This window comes from Schistocerca piceifrons, chromosome 2 (genome assembly GCF_021461385.2).
Source record: "Schistocerca piceifrons isolate TAMUIC-IGC-003096 chromosome 2, iqSchPice1.1, whole genome shotgun sequence".
In the NCBI taxonomy this organism is placed as follows: Eukaryota; Metazoa; Arthropoda; class Insecta; order Orthoptera; family Acrididae; genus Schistocerca; species Schistocerca piceifrons.
The window spans coordinates 355,143,773-355,165,528 of NC_060139.1; the positions used below are offsets into that span (position 1 = coordinate 355,143,773).

At 38.8% G+C, this 21,756-nt stretch overlaps 1 protein-coding gene across 2 annotated transcripts in view; it reads left to right on the forward strand.

Annotated features, from left to right (window-relative positions):
- The window catches only part of LOC124776302 (ATP-binding cassette sub-family C member 4-like), a 380,895-nt gene that overhangs the window by 355,811 nt on the left and 3,328 nt on the right, over nucleotides 1-21,756 (forward strand). For both annotated transcript variants that reach the window (XM_047251227.1, XM_047251228.1), the window contains exon 24: nucleotides 14,125-14,285. In XM_047251227.1, the coding sequence (XP_047107183.1) occupies nucleotides 14,125-14,285 (161 nt within the window). The remainder of the gene's footprint in view (nucleotides 1-14,124; nucleotides 14,286-21,756) is intronic.

Sequence of the window (21,756 nt, forward strand, 5' to 3'; positions counted from 1 at the left end):
TATAATTTTGTTCATTGGACCTTTCTATAAAGGTATTATCAGTGACTGTTTGTAAGCAATTGGCTACCCTAGTTGGGAAATGTACAGTGGGAATTAAGTTGAATGATAGAGTTACTAAAGTAAGTTCTTATTGGGAGAGTCTCTAAGGTAATCTACTTTGAAGTCACCAGAAACCACTGTTTCTTTGTTTTTGGTTGTTAAATGGGCCAGTACAGCTTCAAGGTGGTTTATGAACACATTAAAGTTACCTGCAGGTGCTCGATATACACTTAATATTATGAAGGATTTTTTGTGAAATTCTACTTCTGTTGCACATACTTCCATATGCCGTTCCAGGCAAAATTTATGAATGCCTTTGTTCTTAAAATTATGACAGTTCCTGATGAATGTGGCAACTTCTCCTTTCTGCATTTCTGCTCTACAAAAGTGAGATGCTAACCTAAATCCTGTAACACTTAAGAAGTTCTATACCAGTGATTACATGATGTTCAGAGAGGCAGATTATGTCAGCTGGATTTGAGGACTCTAATTCATCTATGCAGATAATTAATTCATTAATTTTGTTTCTCAGTCCTCCTATATTTTGATGGAATAACGATAGCTGTCATTTCACATTGACCGAGTTAAAATTGTGTAGAGTTGAAATTTCTGCTGATTGTTGAAAATTCTTAACTAACAGCTCTTTATGCTGATGTAATAAGCTAGAATTATGTTTTCTTGGTTTCTTTCTCAAACTGAAGGTTTGTCTCAATCCTAACCTCTCTTAAAAGTTTCTTTCTGTCCTCCCTACCCTAAAAAAGGCTCTTTTCTGAACCCTATAACCTCTGGTATTTTATCATTCATGACAGTGTCTTTCCCCTTTAACTTTCCTGCTATTTTCACAGCCACTTCACCCTTCTCTTTCCTGTTGAGGTGAAGGTCATGCCTAGTATAATCCCAGCTATTGAGAGAATCGACAGGAACCACACCAAATGAGGTCAGTCATGGTGTCCTTAGTGAAATCTTTGCAAAGTGATCCTAAATCCTCTGTCACTTGCTCCAGACCAGCACTGGCTCTACAAAAATTGGTGACCTGGTATTCTGATCCTAGTTCATTTTGCAAAAGTTGGCCAACTCCTCTTCCATGGGAACTACCTAACAATGCATTCTTTCTCTTTACTGATTTCCCTACATTCTTACTTTTCAATTTGCTGCTGAAAGTTCGTTGTGCCCTGTCTATACCTGCAAGTGCGTAAGGCTCACCAGCTTCTAACTGAAGCAACAGGTCAAATCTATTTTCCACATTTCCCCGAAGCTGTCAGACGAAGTTCTAGGCCTGTTCCTCCTGTTGCCTGTTGCCCTTCCCACCTCTCTTTACCCTTCTCCCTCCTTAAGACCTCCCCTGGCCTTGTCTAACTCAGCCTTAAGGGCAGCATTTTCCCTCCTGTTATAGTATCTTCCTATCTCTACTACATATCCTACAAAACCACTGATGAGTCTCCTTTACTTCCCCTACTGCCACACTACTACAGTTACCCACATGGAAAAAACTACAGCACCCATCACATCAAAGCCCTGACCTAACATTTCTATGGCAAGTCAAGCACTTTTCACTCATGATAAATGTAATAGTTTATTAAGAATAAGTCAGTTAAATTACAGATGAACACGAAAACATAATCCACAAATGTGGCCTATATGCAACGTATGTAAACAAAAACAACAGTGCAAAGTTTCTGAAACAGCAACTTAAATTTTACGCTACTTTCCGGAAATGTGAGTTAAATAATGGAGAGGTATGCTACAGTTAAATTGCTGGAGAGAACAAAGAACAATTAAACGAAATTCTATAGATTTGCTGCGGCAAAACGTAAACAGAAAATACCACTGTAACCCAACTATACAATCTTTTCTCGTTTTCTGCTATATTACATAAAGAAAAATGAAGCCTTTTATGGTACACTTAAAAAGCACACTAATACAACTATTTACCACATAATCAGTACTAAACTAAAGGTTATGTCTTCAAAATATCACACCTGTACAATCACAGTCATGTCAGTCAAGAATAAATAGTTTTGAGAAGAAGAGAGCTAGAAGTATGAAGAATTTGTCTCTTAAGTCATTTTACATTGTAATATGTTGCACATAAAGAACCAGCAAGTGTATGCCATTAGCGGCAAGGAATTTTTCATTGACAATTACCTTGGCTTCTTTGGATGGCAGCCGCTCACAAAAAGGTGTCACTCCCAGGCCACTTGTGCACTTGTATGTAATGTTAAATGCATTTGTATCCTGAATGTACATGATATTTTACAGATATAAGGCAAAATCTGACAAGTCACAATTCTTACTTTTTTCCGGAGACAGAATTTAAAGTTTCAGGATTCATAATATTTCAGTTTCTCATTTTTTCCTTTATTTTTGTTTACTGTGGTAATACATATTCAAGAGAAACTTTACTGATGAGATTATATACAGGGTGTACATAAAGTCGGGGAACACTTTCAATTATTTATTGCACAAGAACCAAACATTCAACAGATATCATGCATAAGTCATTTTGAAGAGAAACCCTGAAAGTTTTTTTTCATGTATACTGCCACAGTGTAGTTTGGTAATCTGCTGATAGTCAGCACTAATCGCAAACAAGGTGAGTTCACGTCTGAAGCAAGCTTTCTGTGTGTTGGAGTTCGACAAAAACAAATGTGCTACAGCTTTTCAACGGATGTTTAGAACCAAGTATGGTAAGAAGCCACCAACAAGGAAGGCCATTTACCATTGACACAACAAATTCATTATGATGGGTTGCTTGTGCCCAGCAAAGAGAAGAGGATGTCCCAGTGTGAGTGAAGTGAATATGGAGTGCATACGAGAGACATTCATAAGGAGTCCAAAGAAATCAGTGCATTGTGCATCCTGTGAACTCAAAATGGCTCCAATGACAGTGTGGAAAGTCCTGCGACAGAAGCTGTCTATGAAACCATTCAAATAGGAGCTAGTGCAGAAGCTCAATGATGATGACGAAGACAAGCGTTTTGAATTTTGTTAACAGCTGAATGAGGATGGGGATGGCATTGTTGATCGCTTAATTTTTAGTGACAAAGCTAGTTTTCACACTAATGGGAAAGTGAACAGGCATAATTGTCAAATCTGGGGTACAAAGCATCCACAAGAATGCATTGAATTTGGGTGTGATTCCCCAAAGGCAAATTTTTTTTTGTGCCTAGTCACCTCGAAAACTGTACGGGCCATTCTTCTTCGCCGAGAGTACTGTCACTGGATATTCATACTTTGGACATGTTGCAGCAATGGCTGATGCCTCAAATGCAACCAGACTCTCCGTTCATTTTTCAGCAGGATGGGGCTCCACCCCATTTTCATCGTGAAGTTCTTGGGTAGCTGAAAATGGAGCTGCCGCATCAATGGATCGGCTGTGCTACAGAAGGGGAAAGCTGATTCATGGAATGGCCTCTCCGATCACCAGATATCGCTCTGTGTGACTCTTTTCTGTGGGGACACATTAAAGATCTGGTGTATGTACTGCCTCTACCATGTGCTGTAGCAGAGTTCCAGGAGAGAATATGGGAAGCGCCTGCTACAGTCGACGATGCCATGCTGTGACGGGTATGGCAAGAATTTGATTACCGTATTGATGTCTACGGGATCACCCATGGTTCACCTATCAAATGTTTGTAAAAAAAAAAAATTTCAGAGTTTCTCTTCAAAATGCAATATGTATGACATCTGTACAATGTCTAGTTATTGTTCAATAAATAATTGAATGTGTTCTCAGACTTAATGTACACCCTGTACATCTGATTAAGGTGTACAACAACATGATGCATTTTTATCATGAATACAGATTGAACAGAGGTAAAAATATGAGAAGTTATAAGATATTGCAAGTAGCCTCTAGATTTCAAGCATTTACCACTAAAGTGAACTCTCATTACAGTGAATTATCTGATGTAATCTTATAACAATGCATTATGAATATTATTTTGTCCTTTTTAATGGGTGGGACTCATGTGACATATACTTGCAGTTCACTACAGCAAATTCTTTTCAGGTTCTGTAAATCTCTGTGTTTTTCAGTAGATACTTTAAGATCACCTGTAAAATAATCAGAATAGCATAATTATAATACTTAAAAATAGGAAGTGACATTGTGAAATGAAAAAAGATTCAACGCATGTAGTTGTAACAGAACTACTCTACCATCTTTGGGGTGGCTTAAGCTGCCCTTTCTCATGTTTGTAACTCACCTTTTCTTTCCAGGAAGTAGTAAAGAAGCATTTTCATAGGCTCCGTTGTAGCTGCTTGTGAACTAAATCTGTGCTGCATTACAGTGATGTGACAAAAGTCATGGGATAGTGATATGCATGTAAACAATTGGCAGTAGTATCATGTGCACATGCTACAAAAGAGCAGTGCATTGGCAGAGCTGTCTATTGTACTCAGGTGATTCATGTGAAATGGTTTCCAACATGATTGTGGCCACACAACGGAAATTAACAGACTTCAAACGTGAAGTTGTAGTTGCGGCTAGATGCAAGGAACATTCTATTTCAAAATCATTAGGGAATTCAATATTCTGAAATCCACAATTTCAAGAGTGTGCTGACGTTACCAAATTTCGGGTATTACCTCTGACACGGACAACACAGTGGCTGACTGCCTTCGTTTAAAGACTGAGAGCAGCGGCCTTTTGTAGAGATGTCAGTGCCAACAGACAAGCAGTACTGCATGAAACAACAGCAGAAACCAATGTGGGATGTATGATGAAAGTATTCGTTAGGACAGAGTGGCGAAATATGGTGTTAATGGGCTATGGCAGCAGACGACAGCTGTGATTGCCTTTGCTAACAGCATGACATAGCCTGCAGTGCCTCTCCTGGGGTCGTAAACTTACAGGTTGGACCCTGGAAAAGTGGAAAATTATGGCCTCATCAGATGGGCCCTGATTTCAGTTGGTAATTTCTGATGGTAGGGATTGAGTGTGGTGCAGACTCGATGAAGCCATGGACCCAACTTGTCAACACGCACCATGAAAGCTGGTGGTAGCTCCATAATGGTATGGGCTCTCTTTACATGGAATGTACTGGCTCCTCTGGTCCAACTGAGCCGATCATTGACTGTAAATGGTAATGTTTAGCTACTTGGAGACCACCTGCGGGCATTCATGGACATCATGTTCCCAAACAACAATGTTATGTCACTGGGTCCCAAGTGTTCATGACTGGTTTGAAGAACATTATGGACAATTTGAATGAATGTTTTGGCTACCCAGATTGCCTGACATGAATCCCATCAAACATTTGTGAGACATAATCGAGAGGTGAGATTGTGCACAAAATCCTGCACCATCAACACTTTTGAAATTACGGCCTGCTACAGAGGCAACATGTGTCTATATTTCTGCAGCAGACTTCCAATGACTTGTTGAGTGCATGTCGCATTGAGTCGCTGCACTCTCCCAACCAGAAGGAGGTCTGACACTATATAGGAGGTATCCCATGACTTTTGTCAGCTCAGGGTACATCGTGATACATCTAGTTCTCTTATTGGCCTATACTGGAAAGGGAGTTTCTTCTTGTTTGTTGTATTATACAGCTTCACTATCCATCCTTTGAATATTTCAGGCTGGTCCTCAACATCAGTGACTACAAATAGTGAAGTCACCCAGTCTTCATCTGTATGGACTAGTTGGTGAAGGAATCTGAATATAATGGCATTTTCATTTTTCCCTCTGCAGGAGTGACAAAAGATCTCCAGATGTCTGACTTCTAGATTAAGAAAATGGTACAAAACAGGGACGAGCAGTGAAACTTCCTTTATTCCTTTCCAGCCTGTGCTCTTTGGATGCTTATAAAAATAACCATTCCCTGTTACCAAAACATGAACATTGAGACTAAATACAGACAAATACTGTTTATAATAAACTTCATTTGTCTTTATATTTTGGCAAAGGAAATTTTTAGTGTAGTCAGTAGTTTAAACGGTTTCTTATGACATTCATTCTATGCTTTTTTTTCTTCCTGTCATAGAACAATTTTTAGCTAAGATGCAGTTCATGTGGTCTTTCATTGGAGCGAAGTTCAGGATGAAGCCATATGTTCTTTTCAGTGGATGATGTTGAAGTCAGTTTCTTCTCCAAATTTTTTTCTTGGCTGCATACTCATCACAGGAACCACAAGTATCAGACTGCAGACATCCATAACTTATACGAATGTTTCTTAAGATACATTCTTATCTTTACACTACTCCTTGAATATACTGGACTGTCTTTTATATTCATGGTCTCAGGTGGGTAGATTTTTTCTGACTTTGTCAAATTATTGTGGTTGTTGTGACCTTTAAGTGAACTAATGTGTCCTCCTACTGCTTCACAAATTCCATCTGTTAAGGCCTGTGCTTAAGTTCTGTGTTTTCCTTGGCTGTCTCACAGAGATTGGTGTCCACATTTAAGTCTCTTGAGTAAATGATTTACCTTGCCCTTCTTTAAGCCATGCTTGTACACATGTATTTGTTAGACAGTTCCATGAAGGGTAATATAAACACTGAATTTATAAAATGAATCTCAAAACTGGGCCTCCTGCTCTTCTCTTGTGGGACACCTGCACTGTACAGGGATTAATGCAATTACACTGCTTAAACAGAAATTTATTTCAAGATGATATTGGTTCATTTCATTAATAAGATTCCTTTTATTTTGATTGCTAACAAGATCAGAAACTTTTTTTTTTTTACACTTACAAGGTTCTCCTGTTTCACCTGATTGCAGTCTTAAATGTTCTGAAGCATCACTAATGCAACTTCTTTCGTGTTTTAGTTAGTTTCTTCAAAGGCATAGTATATATTTCTTGATGAATATATGAATTCTTATCTTCTTCATTCATATTACTTTGACACAACACAATGCTACACAAACTTTGTAAACTCCACAAACCAAACTAAAATGGCCAAAAATAAAACACAACAATGAGTGTGACAACAATGATAATATTAGCTGCAACAGGTCCACCCAGGCTAAGAACAGTTATAACATTAAATTTTCCAGTTAGATTCCCTGGATTTGTCATATTGTTGCTGAGTTCTGAAATAACATCTAAAACTGCACTGGTTAAATTATTTTAATTTTTATTCACTGAAGACATATTTAAATGTGTGTGGATGCAAAAGCTGTTACATGTAAGATGCCAAGAGTTATTATCTGCACTTTAATTGCTCATAACAAATCATTTCTGAAACTATTACCATATGAGAAATGTCTCCATACCTGAAACATTGTTTCAGTAACAGTCACCTGTCTGAAAGTGCCATAAATGGAACACTTTAGGATCCTTGACTGAAATCACTATTTACCTTGAGGATTATATTTACCATTTCACTGTTTCATTTTTACAAGGCTAAGAAGAATAATACATTTCATATCAAATAAATTTATTTCTTCTGAGTAATGGTATGTACTTTTGCATTGTAAATGTGTAAGAAAACAAGATCTCTGAAAAACTTATGGTACCCATAATTCATATACATATATCGAAAGGAAAGCTTCATATTTCTGCTATGGCAAGTAAAACTCAACTGTTTCTTTTGGATCTCTGAAACACAGACATTGCAGTATAGCTCATAGGGCGGGCAAAGGTATGGAATTGTCTAAAGGGAAATATTATGCAGAGTGTTGTTGGAACATGAATTTTTTTCATGTTGCGACTCTCTTTGCACTAAAACTAAACACTTATAGTGGGTACCTTTTACTGTTTTCTTAACTATTTATTGCTTCGACCACATAGACCTCATTCCGTAGCTTTCTGTTTCAGGGATTTGTTGACAGTCATAATGTAGTTCTTCTGCACTACTCAATTTATCTGTCAGCAGTTTATATTAATCGAAAGTAGTAAATCCCTTATTAATAGTTTGAAACCAATAAAGGAAATCAGAATCCCCTTTCATTCCAGAAAATCTCTTTCCCTTGACGAACCACAGACTATATACTTTTTCAAACATTTTACGATAATTTGATAATATAATTCTTATAGAAATATCTCTTTCATGGTTTTCTATTTCTTTTTAATGCTGGATTATCAAGAGCTTATAAAATTAAATTGTACAGGCCTGGATTTCACCCTAGGAACTGAAAAATGTAAAGAGAGTATGACTGGAAAGGAGAGAAGATAGTGACAAGCTGCATTTTAAATCTACAAGAAAGTAGCAATACACAGGCGAAATATATAAAACTAAATTATCTGTTATCCCTTTAATTTTTTTTACTTCAACATAAAAACCCTTCTAAAAGACAACCTCACAATACATTTTACAGTTTATCTCCCTATATAACTGAGTTCTAACATAATGAACCCTGGAAAAATACAGTTGGTAATAAACTGGCTGCAAAAAATGTTGATGGATTTGGCTTTCTCCAAGTATAGTGATCATTACAAAATACAGAAGGTAAATGAAGAGAATCATTAAGTGATGATATTTCTGTAATTACTGTATGAATGCAGTACCTTTGTTCGTATTTCATCCATGAGAATGATGAGCAATACAGAAAATGCAAGATTATGGTCAGTGAACTGTAGATATGTTCGTGTGATGGAAAAACATTTTGAAAATATACACAACATTTCTTCCCCCCATCTTTGTTGTATGCAACTATGTGACCTGTTTCACCAGTGACTGAGTTTGGCTGTTCCTTTATAAAACAGCCGCTGAATTGTGGGGCTCGTAAGTCTGTTGAATTAACTTGATGGAAACCATAGCCATATATTAACTGCACATTTCGACATTTCAAAATGTAACTGATCAAAGTTATTCTCAGTGGCCCTGCTGTACAAACAGGAAGCGAATTCTGATAATGCATTAAAGTTGGGCTGTAGTCGCTACTGACTATATACTCTAACCACTTCAAGTTGAAAATAACCTTTTATAAAACATTCTTTTGACCTATGTGCAGCTGAAGTAGTTTATCATGTTCTCGTGGACCTCATGAAACTATACACATATTGTTCAAGCAATACTTGGGTCATTTCTTCTTCTGTGTGTTGTGTTTAGGAATACTAGTGCCACAAACCTATAACTGAAAACATCTCATGCTCTCTTGACTCCAGTAGCATCAAATCAACCTTTATAACGGCAAAAACAAAAATCTCTTGTGGTCTATTCTGTTGACATTAATGAACAGTTATCACCTAACTCAGGCGATTACATGTTTTCTGTCCTTGACCATTCAATCAGCAAATTTATGAACTGAGTGACTTGCTGGAAAATCTCTCACTCATCTTGTAAAAAAAAGTAATGTAATGAAACATTGCTATTCTACAAGAAGTGAATTTAGTATGTCAAAGGAAGGATGAAGGGGATCATCGGTCATAAATTTTTAATCTCTTTATTGCAAATCGATTTCAGCTAGTGTGAGCTATCTTCAGTCCAGTTATATTCAAGTCATGATGACTCACCATAAATAAAATTGCACATAGTACCACAATAACAAACAGTATACCTGTTTGTTACTTCAAATGGGAATGTAGTACCATGAGTGATTTTATTTATGATGAGTCATCATGACTTGAATATAATCTTGCTGAAGTAACTCCACTGAAGATAGCTACACAGTAGCTGATATCGATCTGCAATAAACAGATTAAAAATTTATGACCATTGCTCCATTTCTTCTGCTTTGGTTCTCATTAATATGATCATGAAGCATGCTTTTCCTGATGGAAATAAACCCAAAGTGAATTCCGAAGCTCCTGCCTGTTATTCAGCTGGTACAGAAGTATGGCTTTCCAGATGTCTCGTTTTCTCCACAACAGCAGTCAAACAGTAAAATTCATGGCTTGTGTTAACTGCATTGAATACAGTATTTTGGAATATGGTCACATAGTGAGCCTCTGTGTATGATGAATGCCCATGTAGTGGGCCTGTAGGTACTTTAAACCTCGCTCAGTGAGGCACCTTACTATGACACCTGCTGAATCACTGAGTTCTCCTTGCTGTATAGTGAACGACTTTCTCTGTAACCACTGAATCCTAATAATTAACTGAGATACATCAGGGAATGTTGTAAATATTCAGAGATGTCACGTCATTGTGAATATGTAGTAAACATTGTCATATCAGTACATACAATGTAAGCACAATCACTATACATTAAAATAGTCTGAAATTTTGTTTAATGCAATTCCAGTTCAGTGAATTTGTATGGGTAGCCTTCAATAAGTAATGGAATAAGTTTTTATATGAAAGCAGGTCAGTTTTAATCAGAATTCCAATACACCTTATGTTACCCACTATTTTGACTAAAAAACATATTTTTTAACATAATCTCCATTCAGAATGATGGCCTTACACCACCTTAATGGGAGGGCATGTATGCCTGCTTGGTGCCACTCTACTGATTAACATTGAAGGTAACATCTTGCTGTATCACTAATCTCCCCATCATCCATCTACTGCCCCCATGGAGTGCATCCTTCAATGGGCCAAACATATGGAGGTTGGAGCAGGCAAGATCGGGGTTGTAGGATAAATCAGGAAGAACAATCGTATGAAGTTTTGTGAGCTCCCCTCTGGTGCATAGACTTGTGTGAGGCCTTTTGTTGTCAAAGAAGGAGTGGTTTGTTTTGCAATTTTGTGGTGATGAACATGCTGGAGTCGTTTCTTGAATTTCCTGATGGTTGCACAATAGACTCCAGAGTTAATTGCTGCACCATGAGGCAGGACATCAAACATTATAGCCCCTTCAGAGTCTCAGAAGATCATCACCATGATTTACCAGCTGAGGGGATGGCTTTGAACATTTTCTTTGGATGGGAAGTGATGCGATGCCTCTCCATGGATTGCTGTTTTGTTTCCAGTTCAAAGTGATGAATCCATGTTTCATCACCTGTGATGATGTTGAACAAAGAAAAATGTCACTATGTGCTCATAATGTGCAAACAATTCTGCACAGATGGTCCTTCATTGTCTTCTGTGGTCTTCTGTTAAGTGCGTCAACATGCATTTCAGTACCCCAAACTGGTGGAAGACTGTGTCAGTACTACCACCAGAGATGTCTGGTTCGGAAGTGAGGTGTTTGTTTGTGATTCACTGATTGCCTCTAATGAGAGTATCCACACATTCCAACATTGTAGAGGTCACAGCTATTCTGGCTGGCCTGCACAAGGGAGATCGGACAGATTTGTGCAACTTTGTTGCAATGACGACAGACAACTCGCGTAATGACTCACCATAGTTTTGTTCACTGCCAGGTCTCTGTAGACATTCTGCAGGTGCCTATGAATATCTGTGATGCTCTAATTTTCCACCAAAACAAACTCAACAACATCTCTCTGCATGGAACGATGGAACGCACTTCTATTACAGACACCATTTATAGCTCCACCACCTATCGAAAGTTCATGAAATGATAGTGTCTGAAATGAGAATATTCCATGATGCCCACAACAAATTCTGCATTTTTTCCAACCAAAATTGGCGGAGAAAAAAAAAAGAATGTGTTGCAATAGATACTGAATGCCCCTCGTACATCTTTAAGTAATATCATTGCTTACACATTGCATTTTTTGAGAGAGCAGAAGAAAAACACTTGGAGTTAACGTATCATTGTATGTACAGCAAAGTTCAGAATATGACCTTAAAAGGTGTCTCTGTAGTATGGATCCATTTGTAAAATTTCAGAATATGGCCACTTTTTACTCATAATGAAGAGTGATTTGAAGCTGACAAGAAATACAGGTGTGACAAATGTGCTTGACAATGACACTTAGTTGAAATTAGCCATGCGGTAACCTTTTAACTCCTTCCATCTCTGAATCTGAATCTGATGAAGACTTTCCTCAGCAGAACTGCCACCTTCAGCACTGATGAGTAACCAATCAACAACACAATCTGTGGAACCATCCAAGTGACATATTTTGTCATCTTATTTTGTTACATGTTGTTCTGCATCCCACCAGCATTCAGCAGTGACATGTTACACTTGTCACAGAAACAGTTGTAAACTTTGCTGTCACTGCTGCAAGTTCCTCTACTGGTAGCAATTGATGTTGTTCTGATAACTTCTCAGAAACATCGAGAACTATCAGTTTTGCACAGCTCTTTAATGGTGTTCCTCTTCTGTGTTCCACAAAAGAACACAATACAGTTTCAGCTACTTTCACCATACACATGGGAAACATGAACAAGTGAGAAACATCACAATGACGGGCCACATGAATGCCGAGCAGCGGTTGGGGTGACTCACAATAGGAGAGCTTCTTTGCGCTCTACTACTCTGTATGTTTCTTCAGAATGTGTGAATGTAACTTAATGCTCATACACAGGAAGATCACCACTTACAATCTGAGGAACGGTGTGTTGTGCATTGTTGCATACAAAAATTTATTTCCTTCTGCACACTCCAACACTCCATTTACTGTAAAGTTCACAACACAGGATGCCATTTAAATATGCATTAAAAAATTAACATACAGGGAAATTGAACCCATAACTTCACGATTACATGTCAGTTACGATAGCTACTATGCAGCCAGAGCTGCATACATTTGGTGATATTTTTATAATGATACTGTGCCATGTTTCTTAAATTTATAAAAAAGAAGATGAAAACTTAAGCACATTGGCATTTTGTATTCAAAGGAGAAATTGGGAGAGTGTTTATAAACAAAGCCAACATGCAATAACCAGAGGTAGCCATAACATCATGCAGAAAATTGTTCAGAGAAAACGACTGTGCACTGAGGTTTGAAATAAGAGTTTGTAAGCATGTAGCATGCTGGCCAGCAAAACTATTGCTGTCTGTTAATGCTTTTTAGAATATCTTAAAGTTTCATTAGCAGTAGTATAGCACAAAATGTGTAATACATAATTAGATTCTACTTCCAATGGCGTAACAACACCCGTGAACTTGTGCTAAGACCTGACCGGTCACCGCAACTATGTTTGTTTACGTTGGGATTGGACTTAGGAAGAATGGAGTAGAGTCTTGAAAATTTCATTCCTCTTTCCTAAGCCTCTATGATGTACCTTGCATTTTCCCAGTAACTCTATTAGTACAATCAGTTTTACTTTGTATATTGCAGTTCCTTCCACCTGCTTCCTAAGACTTTTGCTAAAGCAAATAATCCAACATCAAAATGGAACATTAGAGTTAACATCTTGTCAATTCTGAGAATGTTAGCAATGGAACATTAGTTCAGATTGGACAATGTTTGGCTCTTCAAACTAATCATTCTGCCATTCACCTGTAGATATTCTGGGAACCCTTAGAAAACCTGAGTTGAGATGGCAGAATGGATATCTGAACAAGACTTAAACACCAGTGCAGAGTTTCAACAGCTTGGTTATCTCACTCCTCTTGATTCATTACAATTCTTGGTAAACTATTATACACATTTTCAGAATCTAATACTAATGACCCATTAAAATTGCAGAAGTTGTATTTTTAATACCAGAATGTGGAACGCTGGTACAGAATAAACTGTTCAGATGTAGCAAGTAAATTTTTACATTATGTATGATGTAAGTTTCTGAGGAATCATCAGTGCCTGCCTACAGCACTGAACAGATGATGTTTGAATAAAATTGCCTTTGATGTATGTATGCAGACTGAAGCAATGAATGAAAATTTCTACCAAGGCCAGGAGTTGAACCCGGGTCTCATGCTCAGTAGGCAGAAGTGGTAACCACTACGCCATCCTCACACAGTGGCTTTGTACAACTACAAGAACTACCCCAGCACACCTCCCTCCCTCTGCAAATTCCCATTCACACCTCAGCCCACTTGGTATTTCCCCTAATGAATGTGAATTTGGGTTGAGGAGTGAGATGTGCTAGGGCAAACCATGTGGTTGTGCAAACCCAGTGTGGCAAGGTGGTATAGTGGTTAGCACATCTGCCTACTGATCAGGAGATCTGGGTTCAAATCCCAACCATGGTACAAATTTTCATTCATCACATCACTCTGGATACACACATCACAGACGTTTGAGACTTGAAAAGGTCTCTGGAACCATATTGCTTCATTTAATTATGCTGCCCATTATAAATTTATATGTAGCTTGCCATGGTTGCACCAAAATTCCTCAAGTGAATTACGCATATTTATTACACTCACTTTTCTCCATAACCTTACAGGTGAAGCTCAAGTCAAGTATACAGACACTGGACTTCCAGGTGACGGAAGGTGGCAGTAACTTCAGTGTGGGCCAGAGGCAGCTGGTGTGTCTGGCGAGAGCCATACTTAGGAATAATAGGATCCTGGTGCTTGATGAAGCCACTGCCAACGTTGATCCAGAGTGAGTACCTACATTGCTGTATCATTATTTATTACAAGACCTGTCATAAAATGAACTCTCTAGTGCTTTACATTCAAAGATTGATCAATGTTTGTTGGTAATTGACCAGATCTTTGGTAATATGAGAGTCTCTTCTAGAGGTACAAGATCTGATGTTTTCTTCCCCCTTGAGTTTTCAGATTTATTTAATTATACGGCTGACAAATCAAATGCAATGCTTTGCACTATTCTCTACTTCCAAACAAATGAGACACTTCCATTAATATTGCCTAAAAATGAAGATGGGTGGAAACATTGTGTCTCTACAGTCAATCCCCGACTTCAAATTCCTCTTTATTACCTTTACACAAGGACAGCTTAGTTTTTAAGAAGGGTATTCATAAATCTGAAAACAGTTCTTATATATGTACCTTGTTCCCACACAAGCTGTGGCATCTGTAATCATCAGTATTTTGCATTATAGCTGCAGGTATTTTTATATGTGGTACCTTAATATGTACACGCATCAGTGTTTTGGTTGTTTTCACTTTGTGTTGAACAGTCTTCCCACCAACACACCACAAACTTTATGAGTTGATTTTTCCGCACAGTCATTTCTGTACCCTAATATAGACGAGTCATTTTGCGTCCACGCAGCCACATTTCAACACCTGACCTACTGCCCAGGGAAAATGTGCATCAATGGCTTGCTTGTGCCATGAGCACGTGGAGTTCTTATCTAACCTTTAAAAAAACACTTACAACTTGTAATAGCTATAATTATTCATCTGCAAATGACTTCAGTACTGATGCTGTTGTTTAGTACACCACCCTCTGTCACCGTTAGAAGTATCTGCACTTATAGCCTTTACACCCTGTGATTCAGTTACATAATGCACTGGACAGTCATCATGCTAAAAGCACATAGGCTGTCAAACATGTAGGGCAACATCCTTCAGTAGTACTGGTAGCTCCTGTCCCAAAAGCGTTAAATATTTGTTTCCATTCAATGTGCCATTGACAAAATAAGGACCAGTGAATTTGCTCCCCATGATGCCACACCATAGGTTAACCAACCAAGAAAGTTGATTGTCAACTTGCCATAACCAGTAGGGATTGTCTACACTCCAGTAATGCACATTATGCAGATTAATGCCACAATGGTTTGTAAAAGTAGACTCATCACAAAATAGTACCTTGGCAGAGAATGTGGGGGTTGTTTGCATTTGTTGACATGCCCACTCACACAGTGCTACCTGATTATGAAAATTGGTGTGGGGAAGTTCTCCATGGATTGACACGTGGTATCAATGATGCTTAGGACAATACAGTATTGTGACAATACTGTCTAAGGACATACGGGCACTTATCCAATAAACACTGTGCTAGTATTGTAATGTTTATATCCACCATCTGTTCTACATCTGCGTCATATGTGAACTCTGGTTGCAGTGTACTGCCTATTATTAAAGGTCGTAACTTGCGTACATGGCCATAGTGGCACATCGAGTAGTGTCCTGTTCGATTTGTCGGAGGAATATAATGTTATGAAAGATGTTTCCAATTAGAAGTTATGAAATACTAGCCTGTCCTACCCCTGCAGCATGGAGGTGGAGTCCCATGTACCATTGGATATTCGAGGGCCATTGATTAGCATGTAGTGAATTACGATTGTGTAACCATTTCTATTCCTCCAATTACTGTACCATCTGTGGTGAAAGTAAGAAAATACTTCAGACAAAAAATATGTAGATTTTGCCATAGAATCGTAGTCTGCAATGAAAAATGGTAAAGACTACAAAGTTGCCTCCCACCACCCACGCACAGGGTGGGGTGGTGGATCGAGTGTTATTTAAATAAAAATCAACAATCAGTAAAACAGCTTTTGAAAACAAGTAAGAAATCAAAAAACTTGTCGAATATTAAGGATAAAATGAGAATAACAGTTGATGTCAGCTAAAAATCTTTTAAACAGTTAAGAAACTAAGCAATTTGTCAAACATTAACAGCTATTTGAAGTCAGCCGAGCTGCATATTAATGAGCAAAAGCTTAACATTTTTAAATGGAATTTTAAATATAATATCTTAAATGTTTGCTCTAAATTTGGTAACAACAATAGCAACTCGCCTGTTATTGACATGAGTACAGAACCAGGAGAAGTTATAAGATACAGTTCAGTCCTGAGGCAGGCAGGGTAACATGACAGCAGCATGGATGGTGGAACTTGTCACCCACAGGTGTGCTGGTGGATGGGGCAGGTTCTGTAAAACATGAACTACAAGAGGCTAAGAACTAACCTTAGAAAACTAGTAACAGTGCACTGCTTTACAAACGGTGGCATATATTTCATTTTATTATCATTTAAGAGCCAAACATAAATAAATAAAAAACAAACATTTATACAATCAGCAAATATGGTGATAAGCAAGAAAGCACTTAACTGAGTAGCACTCTGATTACAGGAATGAAAAAAACCCAATAAGGCTTACATGCCTCCACAATTAATTGTAAAACAGTTACTTGTCCTAATTATGCAGCAGGAACAGGCATTACACACTATTTTGAAATGGAAGAAAAGTCACTGACTGCTAACATGTTTTCCAGTAAGAAACTACCCATAAGTAATGAATTGTGTAGCACTTACTAACGTAAACTCAGCTGTTTAAAATAGCTAAGCTACCAAACCACAGCTGTCAAACGAGGTTTACGAGGCTGCTTGTGACACCTACAATGGGAAAGTACGTTCTTATATTAGGAGAATTTACCACAAAAAATCTCAAGGTGGGTCAACTATCAACCCCACCAAAATGTTTTACAAATACGTAATTAAAATGAAGTGTAAGGCAATCTGATTAAATTAGATTCACCGCACTAAAACGTTTTACAAATGTTTAAATGATTACAATGAAAAGGCACTCTGATTAAATTAGACTTCACTGTATTTAAAAGGAAGAACAGCACACAGCTCAGCCCTCAACATGGTCTATGGTAAGCCACTCAAAATACAAACAATTTAAACAGGCAGTTATGATTACCATAACTCGACTAGCTCTGAACACAGACCATGCAACTTAAATGCATTTCATGAACAGAGTTGCTTCCATTAAGGTACACTTCAGTTCTTTCAGAGTGAAACCCCATAAACAACAAGCACAGCAGACCTTATGGAAAGGAGAAACTGGTCACAGCACTACAACTTTAAAACAAGGCACAGAAGCCACAGAAGGAATCTCACCAAAAATATTTGATGAACTGGTAATGAAGTGGCAGTCAAATCTCCACTCGCTTGGCACAAGCACATTTCCAGAGTCCTTTCATTACCACAGCCAACCAAAAACACCATCTCCACAGAATGTAGTCTGTGCTCTGCAAAAGCCATTTACTATCGCGTGATCTTAGGCTTTCACGGCGAATTAACTCTTTGTACTGTTCTCAGGTCTCCAGCCAGGTGCAGTCATTTTCAAACCACAATATTTCGACAGTGTTCCTTGCCGTCATCTTCAGGTGATACCAGCAGGCATCACCTGAAGATGATGGCAAGGAGGTATCACCTGAAGATTACGGCAAGGAACGCTGTTGAAATATCGTGGTTTGAAAATGACTGCACCCAGCTGGAGACCCGAGAACAATACAAACATTTACTATCGCCTCGAGACAGTCAAGGTAAAGCGGCGTCACACCCTGCAAGAGCTCCTTCCAATTTGGCCTGCAAGTTCCAACTGTCAGTCTTTGTGTCAGTCAGAACTGCTCACATGGAGAACAACCAAAGAACGTGCCCTGCTTCCGTAATCTAACAATCGACTAATCAGTGTGAGCCGGCATGGCTCAAAGGCATATTATACTCAAGGTAGATCCTATTCTAAAATAAAAATATTGTATCTTCTACAGGTTGTTGCACGGAATAAGCTGTATCGCATGGTGGCATATTTCAATAAAAGTACAAATTTCATCAGTATTTACTGGTGAGGGACATTAATGGGCGACTTGAGGGACCAGAATTCAGGCTTGTGTAGATCTCAACATGTAACAAACTGAAGGAAAGGAAAAGCGTTCTTTGCCGTAATCCAAAAGAAATGTGGGCCTGCTGTGAATCATGTGGTTGGATTTTGTTTTGTAAGATGCAGTACAAGATATATGTTGAAGAAAATGCAGTAGGCTAGCTAAGAGTGACAACAGTAGTCCACACGAGATTCATCATTGTCAGTTACAGTTATGTTGCTTATCTTCATTTCAGAGTACGGCCGTACGGACATTTGACAGTCTATATGATTCTGCTGATGCCTTGGAGATGTACACTGTATGTTTGGCAGTTACTGTGGTACCGTGAGCCGAGACTTGCTCATATTTCATGGAAATTGTACAGTTAACGATCACAGTCATCTCTCAGCACTTCTGATACTCAGTGCAGAAGAGCTGACCACTTGATCAAAAGCCCCGACACAAGTTTTTGGTCAGGTTGTAAGCTATCCTAAGTAAAGCGTTCACTGCTACAGCCTATACACTGTCTTGAAGAATCAGATTGCGACTCTGAGAGTCTCTATTGATACATAAACTGTTCCTTTACAGCAAGAAATGTTCCAGAAGAGGCTTAAGCACATCCCTGTGATTAATTAATACATCTGTGATGTGTGTAGTCCCTACTAGCGGTGGTAACTAATTTCTAATGAGTCTTAACATAAGAGGTCAATGTATGAGGGCTGTTCGGGAGGAGGGGAAAGATCAGTCGCAAAATGGAAACCACAGGCAAAATCTGATGAAGGTTTGCACAGATGTGTTGACCAGTGTCTCTAGTATGTTAGTAGCATCACATCACTTGTCTCAGTTCTGAGCACACAGCGAGCAAATAAAGATGCCTAGAAAATAGTATGGGTGCCTGCTGGGAAATTTCACCCAATTTTATGCAGCCCCAATCTATATAACTATCATGCATTTCCTTCTTCACAACAGAGGCAATGAGAATGGCCCTGCAGCATTTTCGATGGGAAGTTTTTGATCACCCCATACAGCCCAGACTTGGCTATCTCTAATTTTCATCTCTGTTCAGATGATTCACTAGCTATGAAGCCAACATTTTTGCACAGACAGTAAGCTGCAGCCTAGCATAGAAAATGATCGAAAGCATCGGAGGCTGCCTTCTATGATGATGGTATCAGAAAGTTGGTACAACGCTATGACAGTTATCTAAGTTGGAGCGGCAACTATGTAGCGTAGTAGTTGGAAGATGTAGCTAACTGTTGCTGATAAAACAGTTTTCATGTCCACTGTGGTTTCCATTTTGTAACCGATCATTCCTTACTTTCAAATAGCCTCTGCATTTAGGAAGTGGAAAACAACTTTTGGAGAGAAAAAAGAAGGACTTTGCTTTATAGAACTGTACCAAGTGTTTTATTTTTCACAAAGCAAATTATACATCTACAACCTTGTCAGCCAGCATCTCCATCTATATAAATTACAGGATGACATATGCCACCATGCGTGTTGTGCTTATCTGTTCTAGTGCCATTCAGGTGCATGACATATATTTCCAAACACGGTTCAAAATTACCCAAGTCATGATCTTCTGTATTTATAGCTAGCACACAGTAACTCCTTTTGTCTCTAAAAATCACTAAATCCAACAACACTGTGACAGATATATCTCAGGCTCCTGCATGAGAACCACTGCAGGTGTGCTCAGAGTTCTGCCCCAGGATTCAGTCTACACTATGTGATCAAAACTATTTGGACATGTGGCTGAAAATAACTTACAATTTCATGGTGCTCTCCATCGGCAATGCTGGAATTCAGTACAGTGTTTGCCCACCCTTAGCCTCGATGACAGCTTCCACTCTCGTAGGCACATCTGCAGTCAGGTGCTGGAAGGTTTCTTGGGGAATGGCAGCCCATTCTTCACGGATTGCTGCACTCAGGAGAGGTATCAATGTTGGTCAGTCAGGCCTGGCATGAAGTCGGCATTCCAAAACATCCCAAAGGTGTTCTATAGGATTCATGTCAGTACTATGTGCAGCCCACTCCATTATAGGGATGTTATTGTCATGTAACCACTCCGCCGCAGGCCATGCATTATGAGCAGTTGCCATCCCCAAATTTCTCTTCAACAGTGGAAGCAAGAAAGTGCTTAAAACATCAATGTAGGCCTGCGCTGTGATAGTGCCTCACAAAACAACAAAGGGGTGTAAGCCCTCTCCACGAAAAACATGACCACACCATAACACCACCGCCAATGAATTTTACTGTTGGCACTACACACACTGGCAGATGACATTTACCAGGCATTCGCCATACCCACACCCTACCATCGGATCGTCACATTGTGTACTGTGATTCATCACTCCACACAACATTTTTCCACTGTTCAATCATCCCATTTTTATGCTCTATACACCAAGCGAGGCATCGTTTGGCATTTACCGGCGTGATGTGTGGCTTATGAGCAGCCGCTTGACCATGAAATCCAAGTTTTCTCACCTCCCACCTAACCATCATACTTGCAGCAGATCCTGATGCAGTTTGGAATTCCTGTGTGATGGTCTGGACAGAAGTCTGCCTATTACACATTACAACCCCCTTCAACTGTCGGTGGTCTCTGTCAGTCAACAGATGAGGTCGGCCTGTTTGCTTTTGTGCTGTACGTGTCCCTACATATTTCCACTTCACTATTGCATTGGGAATAGTGGACCTAGGGATGTTTAGGAGTGTGGAAATCTTGGTACAGACATATGACACCCAATCACTTGACCATGTTCCAAGTCCTTGAGTTGTGCGGAGCACCCCATTCTGCTCTCTCACAAAGTCTAATGACTACTGAGGTCGCTGATATGGAGTACCTGTGGGTAGGTGGCAGCACAATGCACCTAGTATGAAAAACATATGTTTTTGAGGGTTTCTGGATACTTTTGATCACATAGTGTATATTAAACTTATTTACATTATTTGTGGAACAAACTGCAGTTTAGTGAGCATCTTAGTGTACTGGTTTGCATTTGGATTCTGCTACTACTAAATCGTGATATTTCACTAAATTATAGACAGTTTCAGGGAGGAGGAAACAAAGTAAAATTTCATGGGTTGAGAGAGTATGTGACATTACTGCAGTGATTACAGAATGGAGTCAGATTTATGAAGAACTTGGCAGTGTCAGTGCATTTATGAGTATGACGTTGTGCCCTGTCTTGTGTCTAAGCATGCAGTGATGTAATACATGGCATAACAAATGTGCTTGATAATGGTTCACTACCAGAATTAACTAACAGCATGATTTTAATGAAGCACAATACAGCCTACAATGGACAATGTATCCTTTTATTTCTTATCACTTACACATCGCCGATGCTGTGTATGTGAACGAAGTTACACTGACATCCGAGCATGTCTTGTAGATGTTGCACATTTTTTGTCAGGTAGTGTCTATAATGAATCGTGTAACAAAAAATAGCTATAGGAATCTTTATACAGAACCTCAGAAATACATCCAGCCCATCTCTGATTTTA